Source organism: Lynx canadensis, chromosome A3 (genome assembly GCF_007474595.2).
Source record: "Lynx canadensis isolate LIC74 chromosome A3, mLynCan4.pri.v2, whole genome shotgun sequence".
NCBI classification, from domain to species: domain Eukaryota; kingdom Metazoa; phylum Chordata; class Mammalia; order Carnivora; family Felidae; genus Lynx; species Lynx canadensis.
The window spans coordinates 20,504,851-20,524,991 of record NC_044305.1 but is presented as its reverse complement, the minus strand read 5'-3'; the positions used below and the strand labels follow the sequence as shown (position 1 = coordinate 20,524,991).

Sequence of the window (20,141 nt, the reverse complement as noted above, 5' to 3'; positions counted from 1 at the left end):
CTTTTCAAGCTTGTTGACTGAAAGAATCATCTGTGGGGTTTCCTAAAATGCAGGTTCCCAGGGCATACCCCTGAGATTCTGACTCAGGATTGGATCAGGGCCTACAATCTGTATTTTTATTTAAAAAATTTTTTCTTAATGTTTTATTTATTTTTGAGATAGAGAGAGACAGTGTGAGCAGGGGAGGGGCAGAGAGAGAGAGAGGGAGACATAGAATCCAAAGCAGGCTCCGAGCTGTCAGCACAGAGCCCGACGCGGGGGCTCGAACTCACACACCGGGAGATCATGACCTGAGCCGAAATCGGACGCTCAACCGACTGAGCCACCCAGGCACGCCTACAATCTGTATTTTTAACCAGCGCTGGAATCCTATGAGCAGTCAAATTGGAGGAAGTACTGGGTTAGTACCCTAGCCTAACTTATCTGCCCCTTTCTAAGGCTCTTATTTCAACCCATTTCCCCCCACTGTTTTTTGAGCATTACTCGAGCATTACTGAAGAGCATTACTCTTAAGGCTCCGGAAAATTTCCATACCATTTCCGATGGCTTTATTCGCTGATAATAAGTACTACTGTTTATCGAGCATTTTTTTCATTCACTATTCACCCTCCCCACCGGCTTGCACAGAAACTGCAAATAAGGGGCGGAAACCGCAGTACCTGGGCGTACAGTGGGCTCCCAAGAATTATTTACTAGACCGGCAAACTCACGAGGTAGTTACTATGAACCTTCATTTGAAAATACGGAGGAAACTTAAAAAAACCCAGTAGGTCTGGGACGGCTTGTAACATAACCAGCACGTAACAGCTAATTCGGGATGGATTATCTCCGTGCCCACCGCGTGCCGCCGGTAGCCGCAAGACTCTCGTGCCGGCGGTTTTCTCCCAAAGCTCGTCCTTCCGGAGGTGTACGGCGGCCACGCAGTCCACGCCAAGCTCCTGGGCAGGGAATCCAGAATCTTCACATATCACACACTAAAGAAAGAGCACGGAGAACGGCGTCCTTTCCCTCAATATGGCGGGCCCGGTCACGTGGGCCAGGGGGCGGGCCGGGGCGGTCTTGGAGAACCGCTGTAGGTCACGTGGCTCGGGGATGGTGGTGACCACGGGGGCGTGGCCGTAACTCCGCCGGCGCCTCCTGGGCCGAGGCTCCTCGCGGGCCACGCCCCCCGGCCCCTCCGGGGGCTCATGCGCAATGGAGGGGTGGAGTCTCCCTCGTGACCTTTCACCCCAGCATGGCTGCGCCCGTGGGACAGGTGAAGTTCTGGCGACCCGGTAAGGCCCTTGGAGGGACGCTGGGCAGATGCGGCGGCCTGACTTTGGTCTTGGCCCCGCAGCCGGCGTCCTGGGGCCTGCGGACCTGCTCGCGGGCTTGACCTCGGTGGGCTGGCCACCGCCGCCGCGGAGCTGGTGGGTTCTGTGGCTCTGGCGCTCACCGTGGTCCGGACGGATTCGGGGGTCCGCCCCCAGGCTGGGCAGAAAGTCTCTGTGTCACCTTGTTCGAGTCTCAGCTTCCCCGGGCCTCGTTTTCCTCGCTCTTGATGCGTGTCTTGCCCAACGCTGGAAAAGCGCTGAAGCGCCCACGCGTGTCCTGTTACCGTCCCGGTGCTACGGTGGGGCGGGATGGGCGGTGCTGCTCAGGGCTTGGGAGCTCAAGCTTTGGAGTCGCGCTGCCGGGGTCAGACTTCTCGGCTCTGCCCTGTGGTAGCAGAGTTCCTTGGGGCAAGTCACTTAATTTTTTGAGTCGCCTTGACCTCTTCACCTGTAAAATGGGTAGAATAATAACTATCCTGTGGGATTGAATGATGAGCACAGCGCCTTGCCTGACGTTGAGTAAGTCCTCATAAAAAGGGAAAGAAGCCTTGTTTTGTTTTAGGGTAATTCTTGCCCATCCCGAGTGGCTACCAGAAAGTGACCATCCTCCTTCGTATTGGCTACCACCGCTTTCTCTCTTGCAGGCAAACACGAATCTTAGTCACAAAATGCTTGGCCTGATTTGGTTTAATTTCTTCATTAATCAGGATTTTATAGAATGTGTACTTGCCAGATCCTGCTAGATACATTAGTTCCTCCCCTTCCATCAATTTCTTGTAAAAAGCAAAAGTTTCTTAACAATTACCAGTTTGTTTTTTTCCACCACTTGCACCTCTGCATGTCCGGATGTGCAAAGTAGATTGCAGCAAAAAATGAAGTGAGAACAGAGTTAGATGGAATTCTAACCTTGCATATAAGTGATGTAGGAGAGAAGCCCAAGCAAGGGATGTGTTAATTCTTTTTTTAAAAATATGTAGTTTGTCACTTAGCGACAGTTTTATTCAGTATTTAAAATCGTCAGCCAGTTATCCATCATGAATTTTATTTGTAGCCAGAAATTAGATCTCATTAGGTAATGAGATAGCCTGCATTTTATTTATTCAAGCCTTTATTAACAGGTCAAAGTGTTAAGTATGATAAAGGCCTGAATGAAATGTTGAAAATCAGAACAGGATACTATTTTGGCTAAAGAACATGTGGTTATTCCAAGCATTCTATACTGTTATTTAGCTCATTTGTTGAGGGTAAACTTATTGAACACCTAACCTTGTGGTCAGGAGACAGGTGACCAGGCTGCTGCTCTGCTCTCAAGATTTATTCTTTTTCTCTCAGTTAGAATATGAAGTTGGGTATCCTTTAATTTTTTTTATTAGTTTGTTTGTATTTTGAGGGGGGGAGGGGCAGAGAGAGAGGGAGAGAGAGAATCCCAAGTAGTCTCCACGCTGTCAGCGCAGAGCCCGATGCAGGGCTTGAACTCACTGTGAGATTATGACCTGAGCTGAAATCAAGAGTCGGATGCTCATTCGGCTGAGCCACCCACGCGCCTCTAGGAGAGATATTAAAATGAGGCAGAAAAAGGTGGTGGTAAGGAAGATAGTCTCCACAAGTCAGTCTGTAGAGCTATCCTTGACTGCCATATACTAAACTGGTGATTTGGCAAAGTCACTTAAGTGCTCTGAGTCTCAGTGATCCTCATCTGTAAATTGGGCATAACACCTACCAAAGGATTCTTTTGAGGATTAAATGAGAATACATGTAAAGCTTTTAGCACTAGATACACATTAAGTATTATAATTACATAAAAGTATAGAAGAGAGGGAAAGATTGTGTGGATAGGAAGTACTTCATAAAGATAGTGACATTTTTGAGGTGAACATTGAAGCACGAATAAGGTTTATTTCACGGAGAGGTAGGAGTACAGAGCTGGGCAAAGGGCGCAGCATGAACAAGGCAAAGTGGGATGTGTGCCTCAAGCATGTCCTAAAAACCAAGATAATTGAGTAGCAAGATGATGTTGTGATAGGATAGGTTATATTTTGGGTCGAGGCAGGAGATGATGGTATTCTATTTCTAGTTCGTTATTGGAAAAAAATGCTGGGACGCCTGGGTGGCTCGGTCGGTTGAGTGACTGACTTCGGCTCAGGTCATGATCTCACAGCTCTTGAGTTCGAGCCCCGTGTCGGGTTCTGTGCTGACAGCTCGGAGCCTGGAGCCTGCTTTGGATTCTGTGTCTCCCTCCCTCTCTGCCCCTAACCCACGCACCTTCTGTCTCTGTCTCTCTCAAAAATAAATAAACATTAACAAAAAAAATTAAGAAAAAAAATGCTGGTCGTGACCCACTACATGCTTTCCATAATCCACTAATCGGGCACCACTCAAATTAAAAAACTGGTTTAGAGGGAATGCCAGATGGGAGGGTGTGGGTGCTGTTGTCATCCTTGTTTTGTAGATGGAGAAATGAAGGCATTTGTGGTTTGCAGGATTACAGACGTGTACTCTTGTAAGTAAAGAGAATGCTCCCAAGGGAAAGGCAGCCATAGGCGGTCAGAATGGGAGGTGGAATATACATAGAAGGAAGCAGTTCTGATTTGGTCAAATGAAGTCTGTCTTTCTTTCTTTCTTTCTTTCTTTCTTTCTTTCTTTCTTTCTTTCTCTCTTTCTCTCTTTCTCTCTTTCTCTCTTTCTCTCTTTCTCTCTTTCTTTCTTTCTTTCATTTATTTTGAGAGAGACAGAGAGAACTCCAGCCAGGGAGGGGCAGAGAGAGAGGGAGAATCCCAGGCAGGCTCCACGAGGTCAGTATGCAGAACCCAACGCAGAGCTCAGGCTCCCGAAACTCTGAGATCATGACCTGAGCCAAAAATCAAGAGCCAGGTGTTTAACCAGCTGAGCCACCCAGACTCCCCTGAATGAAGTCTTTTGTCAGGAGGAGACATGTTCCTTATTGATTGGCAGTAGCTCTTGTAAAACATCTCATAACAATATACTTGGATGTAGGTTAGAGACAGGGAGGGGTGGGGTAGTGAAGATACCTGGGTGGATTGAACCCTGGTGGGCGGGGGGGAAGGAAGAGACCTTGCGGGAGCAATGCTAGCATGTTCTAGACATGCTGTAAAAGTTTTAAATGTGTTCTGAAAAGGAGGGAATTTGCGACAAAAACAGAGCTGGTGAGGCTGAGGTATTCTTTGCAGATTTTTCGTGGGTAAAGTCTACAAGAAGTTATTAAGATGTAGCGGTAATAAGAGACAAAAGGAAAGGAAACCTGCTTCTTTGAGCCCAGGCTTTGTTCCAGGTCCTTTTCTATCTTTTATCTTGTTGAAAGGAAGGTCAGCGTTTTGGCAAAAAACAATACAGCAGTGCCCCACTTACCCGATTTTGGCAATCTTGGACCTCTGGAACACAACTGTGTTCCTCGAAATAAATGGAAAAGGGATTAAAGATCTGTGGCAATGATTCTAAACTTAGCTCTAGGGGGTTTATGGACCACGAGCATTTCGTCTCCTAACCAATTACATTCTGGTGTATTTTTCAGGAGAGAGAGTCCATAGCCTTTCTAGATTGTCGAAGGGATATGGGACCTCCAAAAAATGTAAAAATAAATCGGTGGCTAAATGTGCTTGTCACAAAGCCCCTGTGTTTCCACATAGCATTATCATCTCCATGAGTTCAGAAGGCCTGGGGGATGATAGTTTTGGATAAGCATCTCTGTAGCGCCCCCCAACAGAAGGCGGTGGGGCACGTCGTTGAACTTCCAGGGAGGGTTTTTATGACTCCCAAAGACATTGCACCCCAGTGCTGACCAGCTCTAGCTTTTGAAAATTGCTTCCTTATGTCGTGTTATGTGTCACTTACCACTTCCAGTTTCTGTTCGAGGGCTACACAAATGAATCCCCGTGAAAAGTTACGGAAGCTGATCATAAAAATTGGACCCATGTTCCTTGTAAGGCATTTTCCTTCTCAGGCTAAAATCCACGGTACCTTGAACAGTGTTTCATGGTGGGATATGGCTTCCCTACTCTTCACCATCCTGAGCACCAGTTTGTCATTGTTCTTACCAAGCAGCTGTCGTGGGAAGCTGTTGTTTAATCTGCTGAGCACAGTGGTTTCTTGGAACAGCGCTTTGCACCCAGCCACCCCGGTTCTGTGATTCACAACGGGGGCTGCCGTCTAGCACATCCCGCTCCACTGGCCATGGTTGATCGGATCAGGCTGGGCTTTGGACCTGACCTGGGAGGAGAGGCTCCCCACCCTCCAGACCACACACACCTGGGACTCCCGATCCCCCTTACCTAGTCTTTTATTTTCTCCTTAGCACTTAGAACCACTTCATGCACTAAGTTACATTCTCTTGGGAGGCAGAATAAAAGAAGCAAGCAAGCTGCAGAGGGGAGGGCCTGCCTCTGTAGTGTTCGCTGCGGTATCTCTTGCCCTCCTGTCCTTGTCGGGTGAGCGAACGGGTGATCGGTGAGGGAGGGTGAGCCTGAGCTCTGGCCCTGTCAGCAGCCTTGATTCCAGCTGCTACAAGAAGCCAAACTTAGCGACAGAAAGGAGCTGATTGAGAGGCTCTGAGATGAGAGAAAGAAAGCCAGCGCAGCTTTGGAGTACCCGGTCCCTGGCGTCCCCAGGCCTTGCTGCTGGAGTCCTGCGGTAGTGCCGCCCCTCCTTCGCCTCTGCCAATTCCCATTGGGTTTCTGTCACTTTCAGTAATTAGTAGTAATATGTGGAGGCCGGGCCTGAAAGCATTGTCCTCTGTGACATACAGTTACGTGTGGCTAGTTTGGAGCCCAGTGGGACTCTCATCTCTGTTCTTGACGCTTTTAGGGAAGATTTTTGTATTTTCCTAGGTCCTTTCCTAGATGCTTTCCTCAAGTTAAAGTTGATTCTCTTTTAGTAGTTTGAGATAAAGCACATTGCTGGTGTTGTTTACCTTCGTCTTTGAATTTGCAACGTCTGCACATTTTTCTGTTCGTTGGTTGCATCAGAGCATCTGAAAAAAGCATTTCTGTTGCAGGTACAGAGGGACCCGGCGTCAGCATCTCTGAAGAGAGACAGAGTCTAGCCGAAAATTCTGCAACAACCGTTGTTTACAATCCTTACGCTGCCCTTTCCATAGAGCAGCAGAGGCAGAAGCTGCCGGTGTTCAAGGTACACTGAATAAGAATGCGCAGTCTGTTGGTCCAAAGCAGCGTGCAGTGGCTCCGTACTTGGTACTGAAGTGGACTCTTAATGATTCTTTAGAGGGGCGACTCTTACTGATTCTTTAGAGGGGCGCCTGGGTGGCTCAGTCAGTTGAGCGTCCGACTTCGGCTCAGGTCATGATCTCACGGTTCGTGAGTTCGAGCCCCGCATCGGGCTCTGTGCTGACAGCTCGGAGCCTGGAGCCTGCTTCGGGTTCTGTGTCTCCTTCTCCCTCTGCCCCTTCCCCACTCATGCGCTCTGTCTCTCAAAAATGAGTAAACATTAAAAAAAAATTAAAAAAAAAAGATTCTTCAGAACACAGTGAGCTCAGAGCTACCCTTATGTAAGGGGATTAGCTTTTCAAAATATGTGTGTGTTAGTTAACCATATCAATCTTGAAAGTCCTTAAGGTTTTTTTTAGTTAAATCTTATGTATTGAAAAACTTTGCTTTCAGTTGTGGACAAATTAAAATATAAAGAAGAGTAGAGAAAATAGCACAACGAACTTCTATGCCTCCAGCTTCTACAAATTAACCAACGCATGGCCAGTTTTAGCTTCATTAAAACATTTTTTTTTAATGTTTATTTGTTGTTGAGAGAGACATAGACAGGATGCAAGTGGGTTAGGGGTAGAGAGGGAGGGAGACACAGAATCCGAAGGAGACTCCAGGCTCCGAGCTGTCAGCACAGAGCTCGACGTGGGGCTCAAACTCACGAACCGCGAGATCATAACCTCAGCCAGTCGGATGCTCAACCAACTGAGCCACCCGGGCGCCCCTTAGCTTTATTTTTAAAGGCAAATTTTAAACAAGACTAGTTGGGAATGTGAGGCTGTTTCGGTGGAAGAGGTCAACTCCAACTGACCCAGTGACGGGATGTGGGTGGTTGTTATGGGCTGTGTGCACATCTAGACACTTTATTGGTCTCATGAAGTGGACATATTTATCTCAAGAGGCCAGAGCATAAACTAGAATTCAGAATATGTTCATTTATAGCCATAGTTCTTCAGTACGGACAGACACGGTCCATGGACACACTTTCTCCCTGTTGCCAAGACCACATGGGAAGCCAAATTGTAATCGGGAAGTGAGTGCAGGGCCAAAGGCCATTTAGATATAGCTGAAGAATGTTTCTTTCATATAGCCCCCCATCAAGGGTGACGAGCTCTCCCTGCCTCACGAGGTGCCTCTGGAATGACCCAAGTAGGTGTGGCCACCAGAACCCGTGATTGTCTCTCTTTCGCTTGGACAGTGCTGGGGGAAGGCTGCCAAGTTCTTCTGCTAAGGGAGTCCCTCTGTATAGACCGTGCTAATGATTCCTCTTCTATTAATTCGTGCTTTCTCCAAGTGGATTTGAAGCAGAATCCTTCTTACTTTAGCCAAGTCACCTTGGTTAGAGCTTTATGTGGCCCCAAACATTTTAGTCACTCGTGTACTGATGTTTCTGGATTTCTCCCTCAGGTGATTAGCCTCATCCAGTACGTGTGAATGTAAACAGGTCTGCCTCTCAGGAGATAAGCTTATAGGTTCACTGTTGCTGCCTCAGTGGTAAGGGACAGCCTGAACTGCGGTGAAGTATCGAGACTCTGGAGCTCGACTTTAGAGTTCAAACCCAAGCTTCATCGCTTGTGTGCTGTGCGATCTTGCTTGACCATCTGAGCTTCTGTTTTGTTATCTGTGACATGGGACTGATGGCACCTACCTCAGAGGATCCATAGGGGGCCCAGACGAGCTAATCCACATCGAGCCTTTAGCTGGGTACCTGACATACAGTAAACGTTCGAGTACACAGATAATTACTGTTTACCGAGTATTGAATTTTGGCCTTTTCTGGACTGTTCTTCATCCTCCAACTGAACTTACAAGATATGATAAATGAAACAGTGGGAAAAAGCCATCAAGATTTAACATACGTTGACGGAAATTAAAATGGTAAGAAGAGGGATATAAGTTATTGATAAGCAAAACAATTTAAATTTAAGCACATTTTGGATCTCTTGAGATGTTAAAGATAAATGTAGACAAAAAGGGTAAAAGTTAACTCATTCACCAACCCCTGCGCCATTAACTAAAAGTAGATTTAAAAACAAACTGAAACGGGGGCGCCTGGGTGGCGCAGCCGGCTAAGCGTCCGACTTCAGCCAGGTCACGATCTCGCGGTCCGTGAGTTCGAGCCCCGCGTCAGGCTCTGGGCTGATGGCTCAGAGCCTGGAGCCTGTTTCCGATTCTGTGTCTCCCTCTCTCTCTGCCCCTCCCCTGTTCATGCTCTGTCTCTCTCTGTCCGAAAAATAAATAAACGTTGAAAAAAAAAAAAATTAAAAAAAAAAAAAAAACAAACTGAAACGAAAGGGGCAATAAATTTAAAGTCACTCCCTTTCCCCTGATGACTTACAAGGCTGCCTGCTCCTCGACTGCCTCCTGTCGGCTGGTGTTCCCATTAGGGCCCTGACGCCGCTATGAGAGGTTTCCTCTTACTCCCTCAACAGCCGCCTCTTGAAGCTCAGTCCCCCGCTCCTCACCAGCTCTTGGATTTCCCTGCTTGGGCCTCTGGGTGGTAGTGTCATTCTCTGTCTCCAAATCGGAAATTTTGTCATTTCTCTCTCTGTTGTCACACACTGGACTTCTCCATTTGCAGTCCTTCATATTTAGGATGTGATGTATGAATTAATTGCCTTCTATTTTTTCGTGCCCAGTCTCGTGTGGTGCTGCCCGGTTTTCTCACAGCACTGACAGCCCATCCAACGCCCCCCGGGAAAGTCCAGACTCTCGCTCTGCATGCACGGCCTTTCACAGGGAAGCCGGGACCACCCTTCTCGTAATCATTTCCAAACCATTCCCGGAGCTTTTCATGGGCTTTTGTTGGTGCCCCTTGAATAGAGTTGGTACTATTTGCTTGTTTCCGTTTTCTTTCTTTTGCTTATGTTATTTCCCTTTCCTGGAATGCCTTGTCTGTTTCTGTCTGTATTCAGATTGTCTTTCAAGATTTCCTTGACCATCCGTCCATTTATCCATTCACCCATCGACTGGATGGATTTTCCATTTACAAAATACCTGCAAAGATCCCAAACCTCTCACCTTCCCTTACCCAAAACAAAAGAAAGCACAAAGTCCAGCGTGTAGGCTAGTCAGTATAGGTTACCTGCAGCAGGCTCTCCTTTGGGGGCTTGAGATATGCCGATTCCTGGGCTCTGTCCTAAACCTGCTGAATCAAACCCTGAGGGTAGGGCTGGGAATCTTCATTTTTACTTTGTTTAAGTGTTACTTATTTTGAGAGAGAGAGAGAGAGAGAGAGAGAGAGCGGGGGAGGGGCAGAGAGAGAGGGAGAGAGACAATCTCAGGCAAGCTCTATGCCAACACCACAGAGCCCGACACAGGGCTCGAACTCACGAACCGTGAGATGGTGACCTGGGCTGAAATCAAGAGTCGGATGCTTAACCGACTGAGCCACCCAGGCGCCTTAGGAATCTTCATTTTTTAACAAATATCCTAAGAGGTTTTTCACACTAATATGTGAGAACTACATGCTTAGACCCCATATGCCAAATTCAAAAACCCCAAACAGCCAGTACCTTACTGGGTCAGTTAGGCAGCCTTTCTGCTCTCCCAGTCCTCACCACATTATTGGTGCAGAATCAGACGGGTTGAGCGGTGGTCAGAGTGCGGGAACTTGGCAGGGCTTACTTCATTCCAAACCAGGTAGTTAGGGAATACTTTCATGACTCTCCGGAATATCAGGTGCATCTGTAAACAAATGCGGGTACAAAAATATATCCTGAAGCTAAGTAGATAGGATGTGGAAATGATCTGAGTTTTCAGGGGCCAAACCAGTATTTCTGCTCACACTAAATGGGTAAAGGAAGGCTCACTTGAAATCTAGATGCAACCTACAGGTGCTGTAGTGTGAACTCAGATATAGAGGTAGAGGTGAAAGCGTATTCTTTTTTCTTTCTTTCTTTTTCCCCCCCAGTTAATAAATGGAAGAATTTGTAACTAGATAATACATAATTGTACAAAGTGTAAAGGTCTCCTTCACATCCTTGCCCCTCCCTGGCCACCCTCTTCCACTCCTGGAGACGTTACAATGACCAGTTTCTTGTTTTGTTTTGTTTTGTTTTTCCCAAAGAGAGCTTGTGCATAAGCATATATGTATTTACCCTTTCTTTAAAAGCATAAATGGTAGTGTATTATTTACACGGTTCTGTGTCTTGCTTTCCTCTCTTAACATACCTTGTTGACCATTGGTTATCAGTGCAAATAGACATTCGTTCTTTTTAACAACCATGTGTATTCCGTTATTGGAGTGTATCATAACTGACTTAACCCTGTTAGTGAACTTTTAGACTGTTTGAAGTTTTGGCTGTTATAAACAACCCTTCGGTGTGCTGTATGTGCACTTCTTTGTTCACATGTATTAGTACGTCTGCAATCAAACTCTTTGGAAGTGACCATGTTGAATTAAAGGTTAAGTACATTATATATTTTGGTAAGTTATTGCTCTCAATTGCACTTGGTTCAGCTTATATAGACACCGACAGTATGTCTGCGAGTTGGAAATACATTTTGATAGTTCTTTTTAAAATTGACTTGCCTTTGGCCGACAGCTCATTTCATAATGGTTAAAAGTCTTTGTTTCGTTCTTTTGAGGAAATGTATGGCTTTTTACAATGTAGGGTTGTATTTTTCAGCTTCGGAATCATATATTATACTTGGTCGAAAACTATCAGACAGTGGTGATTGTCGGAGAGACGGGATGTGGAAAGAGCACACAGATCCCACAAGTGAGTATACGCTTCGATGTGTCTTTGCACTTATATTTGACTGGAAGGGTTTTGTAACTTGAGAACTCTCTTTACTATAATTTGCATTTTTAAGATCTGCCATCAGAGAGGAAATATCAACCCAACTGGATGTTTTTTATTCAACTTCTGGCTCTTGTGGTTTCTTTGATTAGTGTCAAAGTAACACTCGTCTTGGATTTAATATAATTCCACAGTAACGGTTGAATAGCCATACTCTGAAAGGAACGGTGGGGGCTCCTTCAAAGAGGTGTAATGTGTAGTTTTGGCCTTCAAATAGTTACAGGTGAAGAGGAAAGTAAAAGGAATACTGCTATAGTTGTAAATAAAAATGGATGACTAAAGAAATACCCCCCGTGGGAGTGGAAGGAACCCCCCGTGCAGGGCAAAGCCCTATCTAGCGTGGACACAAGTTGACAGAAGGATCAGGAAAGGCCTTGTAAGAGAAATGACATTTAGAGTAGACATTGAACACCCATGGCAGCTGGTGGGAAGACGTTCTCCTCCAGGGAATATTGTGCTCAGGGCTGCTGGGGTGTGAGAAGTGTTTGGGACTCAGCAAGAGTTCACAGTTAGGGTGAGATCAAAGTATGTCTTATGAGGGTGAAGAGTGATGTGTAAGTAAGTGGTCAGGGATGGGGGTCGTTGCAGGTCTTTCTTTCCTTTTTAATGTAGATTTTTGTTGAAGTATAAAATGCATGTTGAGAAGTTCTCATGTCATAATTGTACAGCTTGATAAATTTTCACAAGTGAATACACCTGTGTTACTAGCACCCAGATCAAGAAGCAGAACACTATTACCAGAGCCCCAGAAGTCCCCTTGTGTCCCCTTCTGGTCTCCTGGCCTCTCCTCCTGTTCCTGCAACACAAGGGTATTTCTTATTCTGGCTTCTCATACCACAGATTTGTTCTGCCTTTTTTTTTTTAAAATTAAAAAAAATTATGTATTTTTGATAGAGAGAGGCAGAGCACAAGTGGGGGAGGGGAGGAGACACAGAATCTGAAGCGGCCTCCAGGCTCCGAGCTGTCAGGACAGAGCCCGACGTGGGGCACGAACTCACAAACTGCGAGATCATGCCCTGAGCCAAAGTCGGCCGCTTAACCGACTGAGCCACCCAGGCGCCCCTGTTCTGCCTATTTTTGAACTTGTATAAAGAGATAATATAACTTCTTTTACCCGACCCAATAATGGGTTTAGGATGTGACCCAGACATAGGTATTTCTTAAAAGGTCCCCAGGTGATTAATGCGTAGCCCGGGAAAGACAGGAGGAAGGGAACGGACAGCAGTAGAGGAAGGACGGCAGGGCACATGGCGAGCTGCAAGGAAGACAGGTGCACGTGGTATCAAGCCCTTAGCAAATTACTTGCTTCTTGCAGAGAGCCACGGGAGAAGGGCCACGCCAAGTTACCAAGAGACTACCAGAGAGTCGTGATAATCCCAGCCATCATCATCATGAAACAAGTGATGAGTAGTAAACAAGTGCTACATAAAGTGGTCACTTTGCACACGTTACTCTGTTTAATTCCCAGTGACCCTGCCAGGCAGGTACTGTTATTATTACCTTCATGTTACAGATGAGGACATTAGCAGTGATGTGGAGGAGGGAGCAAGGGTGAAAGATGGGCCACGTGAGTTGAGGTGGTCTCAGTTTGTTTTGGAATCAGTCTGTATGCTTATTTAGTCATCTCAACCTAACTGTGTTATGTTAACAAAGAACCTGAAAATCTCGGTGGCTTAAGAACACAAAGGTGTATTTCTTCTTTACGCCGTGTGGTCTTGGGTTGATGACCCAAGATGGCTGCTCCACATGGTCAGTGGGACCTAGGATGCTGGCCCAGTTCTTGTCTGGGCCTTGGGAGTCTTCACGGTAGATGGCAGAATTGTGAGATGGCTCAGGTGTCAGGACTCGTGACTGGTTGTGGTACTCCTCACGTTGCCTTGGAGAAAGCAAGTTTCACGGCCAGGCCCGATAGCAGTAAGGTGGCGGTATATGTAATCCTCCTATCAGGTGGGTGGCAGATATTTGGATCTATAGTACAGTACAGCACAACGATCTGGTCATTTCCCCCAGCAAGGCTTAGCTGCCAGGTAACAGAGAGGGCCTGCTGAGCGGCGAGTCCAGGGAAAGAGTGGCCTGGAGGCCAGAGAGCGGGGTCTGAGGATCCAGCCTGGGCAGTGTGGCAGCGAACGAAGGTAATTTGTTTTAAATTTTAAGGTTTATTTTAACGTTTACTTTATTTTCATCTTTTTAATTTTGGAGGAATATTTAATAGGTTCACATCGTTTAAAATTCAAAGGCATGGAAGAACATCAAAAGAAAGGATTTCTCTTTTGCCCTATCTTCTGATACTCATTTCCTTTATACAGATACAACGGATGTTAGTAGTTTCGCAGATAGAGATTTTCTTATTGCGTTTACAGAAAAGTGTGCGTGTACCTCTTTTTAAAGCACAAATGGTGGCACGTATCCATGCTTTAATATACCTGGTCCTTTTTTCCACTTAATGTGTCATTTTTCAGTTGCATAGATTCTCCATAATTTATTTTACCTGTTCCCAGTTGAGAGGCATTTAGGTTGTTTCCAGTTTTGTATTATCGCAGTGATGAAGTGAGTCAATTTTCATATGTATCATTTTGTACGCATATGGGTATACTTACAGAATAAATAGAGGAGTTATGGAGGTAATGGATCCAAGGGCACGTACATTTGAATTTAATTACTTTTAAGGAACTGTATTTTCTTACAGGCACTGTGTTTTTTTAATGCATTCTTCTGGTACACAGTTGAAAAAAGCACAAAAGAATAAATGGGAAAGCGTGAGTCTCCTAAGCTTTGCTGGTGAAATTGGCTAGGTCATTGTGATAGATGATTATATTGTTGGTCCGAATATCTGCTACCCCTCGTGTGGACGGATCATCTCCCTTTCCTCACCACGGAGTTTCTCTTCTCCGAGATTACCACAACTTCTTATTATGGCCTAGGAAAATTGGACAGGCTGAGTGAGGAGCTGAAGGTCATGGCAAGAATATGGAGCAGGTTTTCTTAACAAACCGTCTTGCTGGATTTATATAATATCTTTCCTTGGAAAAGTACTGCATGCTGAAGCACCAAACACCAGTTTTGAAATTTCACAAACTATATGTAGAACCCAGATGATATTTTTTCCCAGAGCTCTGTCAAAACAATGGATTATGCAAACAAGCTTCCTTACTACAATTTTTATTAGTGCTGTTTTTGATGGAGTGCTTCCTAATCCCACTCCTTAACAAGAGGACTGGATTTGGTGACCCTTAAAAAGAGCGGAGATGGAATTCAGCGTGACATAACACTGCCTTTTGATAGCAACGCTATACCTGCTTTCGCAGCAGCTTTTCATTTCCATCTGTCAGTGGTCATTAGCATGCAGAAGTCTGAATCACAGGTGTATTGAGGAGACTGGCTTCGTGGACAGGTTGTTTGTTATTATGGAAATTCTTTTTCTTTCGCTTACCACTGTTATTAAGAGATTGACTACAGTTATGTATGTTTTATTTTGGATGGGAGAATTGTGTCCCAGTTTTGTGACAGGGCTGTGGTTTGCAGAGCTTAAATTCCAGGGCTTAGATTTTTAATCTGTCCCGGGACAAGTTATGTGATCTCTTTGTTTGCTTATCTCTACATTGTTGATGATGCTGTTAACCTTCCTTATAGGATTTGTTGCGAGGATTAAATGGGCTTGTGTGTGCAAGGTGCTCAGCACGGTTCTGGCACTTAATAATGTAGTCCTTGAATCTTGGCTATTATTTCATTTTTTTTCTTAAGTTTTTTTTTTTTTTCTTTATTTTAGAGAGAGCATGCAGGGGAGAGTGGCAGAGGGGGAGAGAGAGAGAGAGATGGGGGGGCAGGGAGGGAGGGAAAATCTCAAGCAGGCTTCACACCCAGTGAGAAGCCCGACGCAGGACTTGATCCCATGACTCTGGGATCATGACCTGAGCCAAAATCAAGAGTCAGATGCTCCATGGACCGAGCCACCCAGGCGCCCTGTAACTATTGTTTCTTGTGGCTCTGGTTTTGCGTTTGTGTTGTTTGGTGTGGTTGGTAGTGTCTTGTGTATGTATTTAATGTTTAATACAAGAGAGAGAAACTTGACAGTTTTTATAGCAAAAAACCTACATTATCTAAAACATGTTGTTCCTTAGTCATTTTTTTTTAAAACTGTTATTTCCAGCTAATTCTGGACGAATGGAACAGTTGCAAAAACAATGCAGAATTCCCTTAAGCCTCTCACCCCACCTCCCCTAGTACAGTAATCAAAAGCGGGACATCACTGTTGGTATGGTGCAACAGCTGGGCTGGAGATCGTACCCAGTCTCTTCAGTTTTCTCACCAGTGTCCTTTTCCATTTCCAAGATCCAGGACCCCATGTTGCAGTTAGTTGTTATTTCTGCCTAGTCTTCTCTAGGCTGGCACAGTGTCCTAGCCTGGAGTCTGTCTTTCTCATCTTTCGTGACCTTGACATTTTTGAAGAGTACTGAGCATTTATTTTCTGGAATCCCTCTCAGTTTGGATTTGCACGATGTTTTCCCATGATTAGAATGGGCTGATGCATTGATGCATTTTGGGAAAGAATACCACAGAATTGCTGTATCCTTCTCAGTGCGTCATATCACGGGGTTTGAGATGCTAATGTCTGATCACTGGCGAGGTTCATCTTGGTTAAGGTGCCAGGGTTTGCGTATAAAGTTACTGTCTTTCCCTTTGTAGTTGGTAAATATCCTTGGGGGAGATATTTTTAGACTGCAGATACTCCCCTTCCCTTCAGATTTGCCTCCTAACGTTAGCATCCCTCAGTGGATCTTTTGTTTTTTTCTTTTAATTAATTTATTTATTTTGAGAGAGAGAGAGAGAGAGAGAGAGAGCGCGCGCACAAGCAGGAGAGGGGCAGAGAGAGAGGGAGAGAGAGAGAGAATCCCAAGCCAGCTCCACACTGTCAGTGCGAGGAGCCCGATGCAAGGCTCGAACTCACGAACTGCAGGACCATGTGTGACCTGAACTGAAATCAAACCTTTGACTGGGCCACCCAGATGCCCCTCCCTCAGTGGATCTTGTCTGCAGCAGTTACTCAGGTGTTTGCTTAATACTTTTCTCTTTTCTCTTTTTTTTCCTTCATTAAATGGAATCTTCTGTAAGGAAGAACTGTCTTTTCTCGCTCATTTATTTATTTATTCAATTATTTATGTACATCAATGTGGATTCATGGCTCTATATTTTGTTCTGTGGGTTAAAATCCAGTGCTATCCTTTTTAGTTTGTTAGTTTGATCATCAGGAGCTCCTTTACTTAGGCCCTGTGTTCTTTCTAAAAGCCTCCTTCCTTTTTTTTTGAACCTTTCCTTACCTTCTAGTACCGTAGGATGTTCCAGGCTCGTCTAAGGTTTTCCCTGCACTAGACCTGGAATCCAACACTCTGCAAGGAGCCCTGGTTCCTTTATTGGAGAATGGTGTTTAGAAATCAAGATTTGGGTGCTAGGGTGCCCATTGCTACTGAGGTGACATTGCTGTGAGCCTTCAGTGGGTAGATTTAGGAAATCTTTATGTGACTACCAATCCCCACATATAAGAGCATCTGTATATCTATGTCAATCTGTATATGTATTAAAAAGCTTGAACTTATGCCGATACTTCTGATTCCAGTCCCACACCACAGGGCTCATTTTAGCCTTTGTTGATTTGTAACTTTTCTCCAACAGGGAGAAACTCAGACCTCATTGTTTACAGTATGTTAACTTATGTGTTAGATTCTAGTATAAACATAAAGCACTTTTAGAATTGCTAACCCATATGCCCATTTGCTTATTTACTAACATTTACTAACTGGATCACAGTTCTCTTTGTCTTTGGCTTTACAGCATCCAGTCCAGACATTGTTCTCCAGTTACTTAGGTCAGGTCTTTTCCACTGGCTTCGTTGTGATCGCGTTATTCATTTGTACTACAGAAAGGGCCATGTGTTAGCGTTTGTATTTCCTTCTGATTTCTCTTCACTTACATCTCGGTCAGTTTGTTTATTTTTTGGGTACTTGAAGAGCATGTGAAACATGACTGGCTCTAAGAGTCAGAGCTCCACAAAATCATCTACTCAGAACATTGTCACTCCCTCTTCGTCCCCTGCTGCCCTGTTTCTATTTCTCCCTTTTTCCTGCCAATCCTTCGTAGACCGTCATTCTCTCTAGTTCCTTCCCTCATTTCTTTTGAACAAGTGAGCAGGTACGTTTTTATGTAGTGGCATTTTTGTTCTTTTTTTTCCTACTGTAGAATATGTACTCCTGGTGAAACAGTGTCGATGTTATAAAAATATATAACTGATAACCACTGTTATCCACTTTAGGCTTTAAAAATGTAAACGATAAAATAAATATATAACAAATGAATACATAAAGCAAATAAATGTATAAATAAATCAGATAAATACACATAATCAAATTTTTTGTGTACTGATGTAATGGCGTATGTACACGGACAAAACCCAGTTATTTTTATTTAATCTGACTAAGATGTTTTGTATGGTTGATATTTACATTGAGTTGGCTCAGCGTGTACTTTAAAATTCTTTGTTCTGTGGATTCAGCAGCGTTCTGTGTGACCCACGGATAGCTGTTTATTCCTCCAGGCAGCACTGGTACCTGGAAATTAGTAAGACCGGAGTGTCAGAATGTTGACCATGTACCTTGGTTCTTCTGATTATTAGCTCTGATGTGAACGCAGGCAAATTACCTAACATTTCCAAGCCTCAGATCCCCTCATTTGCGAAATAATTTCCAAAATGTCTGCTGGGATCAGAACCCTCTGTTACTAACTCTGTCGGCGATTTTGACACAAGACGAGGTTACCTTGGGGGAAGTGGGCTCTGGAGAAGTGGTGTCGCGTGCAAACTTAGGTGTGCTTTTTTCTGCAGTACCTTGCAGAAGCTGGCTGGACGGCCGAAGGAAGAGTCGTGGGAGTGACCCAGCCTCGAAGAGTGGCAGCTGTCACAGTGAGTCTCTTTTCCGTGTTGTAAAAACTCCATCTGCATCTTCTGTTTTCAGTGGCTTATTTTGTTTTCTTGTTTCCTGAGAGCTCCAAGTGAATACGAAGTGGCTCCTTAAGTATTTTAATTCTTCAGTTTAAAAAGAGCTGTGACCTGCTTACTTTTGCAAAGTTGGTGCTTGTATGAGCTTGATGAATTTTTAAAGTAGTAATAAAGTACAGAGGAAATCACAACAAACAAAAGATAATGAAAAAATGAAAATCTCATCGCCCAGTGAAAACCTTTTGAACATTTGTGAACATCGTTCCAAGCTCTGCTTTTATGTTCACGTAAAGATGAATCGGTTGGATGGACGGGAGTAGTTCTGCATACATGGGGTCCCGCCTGTGCATTTGCCTTTGTTGGATTTAACAAAAGGGGAAACTGGAGTGAAGCAGGAGTCGGTGCTGAACGCGGGAGAGGTGGGTGTTCGCCACAGGAAAACGTATGAGAGCTTAAAAACTAAGAAAAAAGATTCCGAAGAGCTTGACGATGTTACTTGTTTTTGAAACCACGTTCGGTAGTTTCCTGTGACAGACGAACAAATGCACACTTACTCTCTGTATATTTTCTCCCTCCGTTTGTTATAGATGCAGCGCTAGGATTTTTAATTTCAAGGGTTATAAATACATGTTCTTTTCCTGTAATCACCAATCACTCCCACAGCTGATGAACTTTAATTCTAGTTTAAATGGAGCCAGTGTTCATCGCCAGTTCTCTTCCGTGGTTTTGCTAACCTTGAATGGTTCATTTTGCCTTATTTCTTCATTGGCTGAATTTTCTGTGCCTGAGAACGTTTGATTGTGGTCTTTGTTACGAAATTCTCGGTTCACACTCTCTTTCCCTAGGAACTGTGCAGACACTGTGCACTGCCCTTGGCCTGGAGGATCACTGTGTAGATGCCTGAGTTCCAGCGGGTTCTCTCCGCTGCCCTCCTGGCTCACTTTCCCTGCTTGTAAGCCTGTTCTTGTGCCAGGATACATCTCGATGCTGATTGTTTCTGTCTCATTTTTTCTTAAATGTGGAAGAACTTCCGCCTTCAGGTTCAAATCTCAGGTTTTCTTCTGTTAGATGTTGGCAAACTTCCGTTCCATATACGTTTTCTTTTGTGTAAGGGCATCAATTCAGTGATATTAGATATCCTTTGTTTGCTTTTAGTGTTTATCACCATCTCTGGAATCGTCTGCTCTTTTGCGGTTTCTTTTGTAAGGTTTCTCCAAGCCTGTCCGCCATGTTTGTGATTGTTTTTAGTCAAATGTATTCTGTTTGGGTTCCTTTATATCTCTACTTGGGTCTCGTAATCACTTCTTTGAAGGTTTTTTTCATTTTGTTTTGTTTTGTTATTTGTTTTGCTTTAAAAGAGAAGTGAGGGGCGCCTGGGTAGCCCAGTTGTCTGACTCTTGGTTTCAGCTCAGGTGGTGATCTCATGGTTCACGAGTTTGAGCCCTGCATTGGGATTCTCTCTCTCCCCTCCCCTGCATGTGCACACACACTGTCTCTCTCTCTCTGTCTCTTTCTCCCTCAAAATAAATGTCTAAAATGGGAGGAGATATTACATTACAAATTTTAAAGGTGATAATATTACAAATTTTTTTTAAAAACCCAGAAAAATAACACAGTGTTATTATTAACTGCCTGACACATTTCTGTAAATCCTTTTGGCCGGCAGTTGTTGACTGCCTTGCCATGGATCGCCTCTTCACACGACAGTGATTTCCTATTCTTTTTTTTACAGAGGGAGTAGAGCAACATTTTCGTGTTTCCCTGGAACAGTCGATTCACATTTGCTTTTTATTATTGCCACTGAGGAAAA

General features: G+C 44.5%; 1 protein-coding gene across 4 annotated transcripts in view; it reads left to right on the top strand.

Moving 5' to 3' along the window:
* Positions 1 to 1,176: 1,176 nt before the first annotated feature.
* DHX35 (DEAH-box helicase 35) overlaps positions 1,177 to 20,141 on the top strand; it is a 66,980-nt gene continuing 48,015 nt past the window's right edge. For 2 of the 4 annotated variants that reach the window (XM_032592571.1, XM_032592570.1), the window contains exons 1-4: positions 1,228 to 1,274; positions 6,322 to 6,455; positions 11,173 to 11,265; positions 18,218 to 18,295. In XM_032592571.1, coding sequence (XP_032448462.1) covers positions 1,235 to 1,274; positions 6,322 to 6,455; positions 11,173 to 11,265; positions 18,218 to 18,295 — 345 coding nt within the window. In that variant the 5' untranslated portion in view covers positions 1,228 to 1,234. Of the gene's footprint in view, positions 1,275 to 6,321; positions 6,456 to 11,172; positions 11,266 to 12,661; positions 12,831 to 18,217; positions 18,296 to 20,141 lie in introns of those variants that run through there. The other 2 variants (XM_030309598.2, XM_032592569.1) reach the window with 2 other exon arrangements.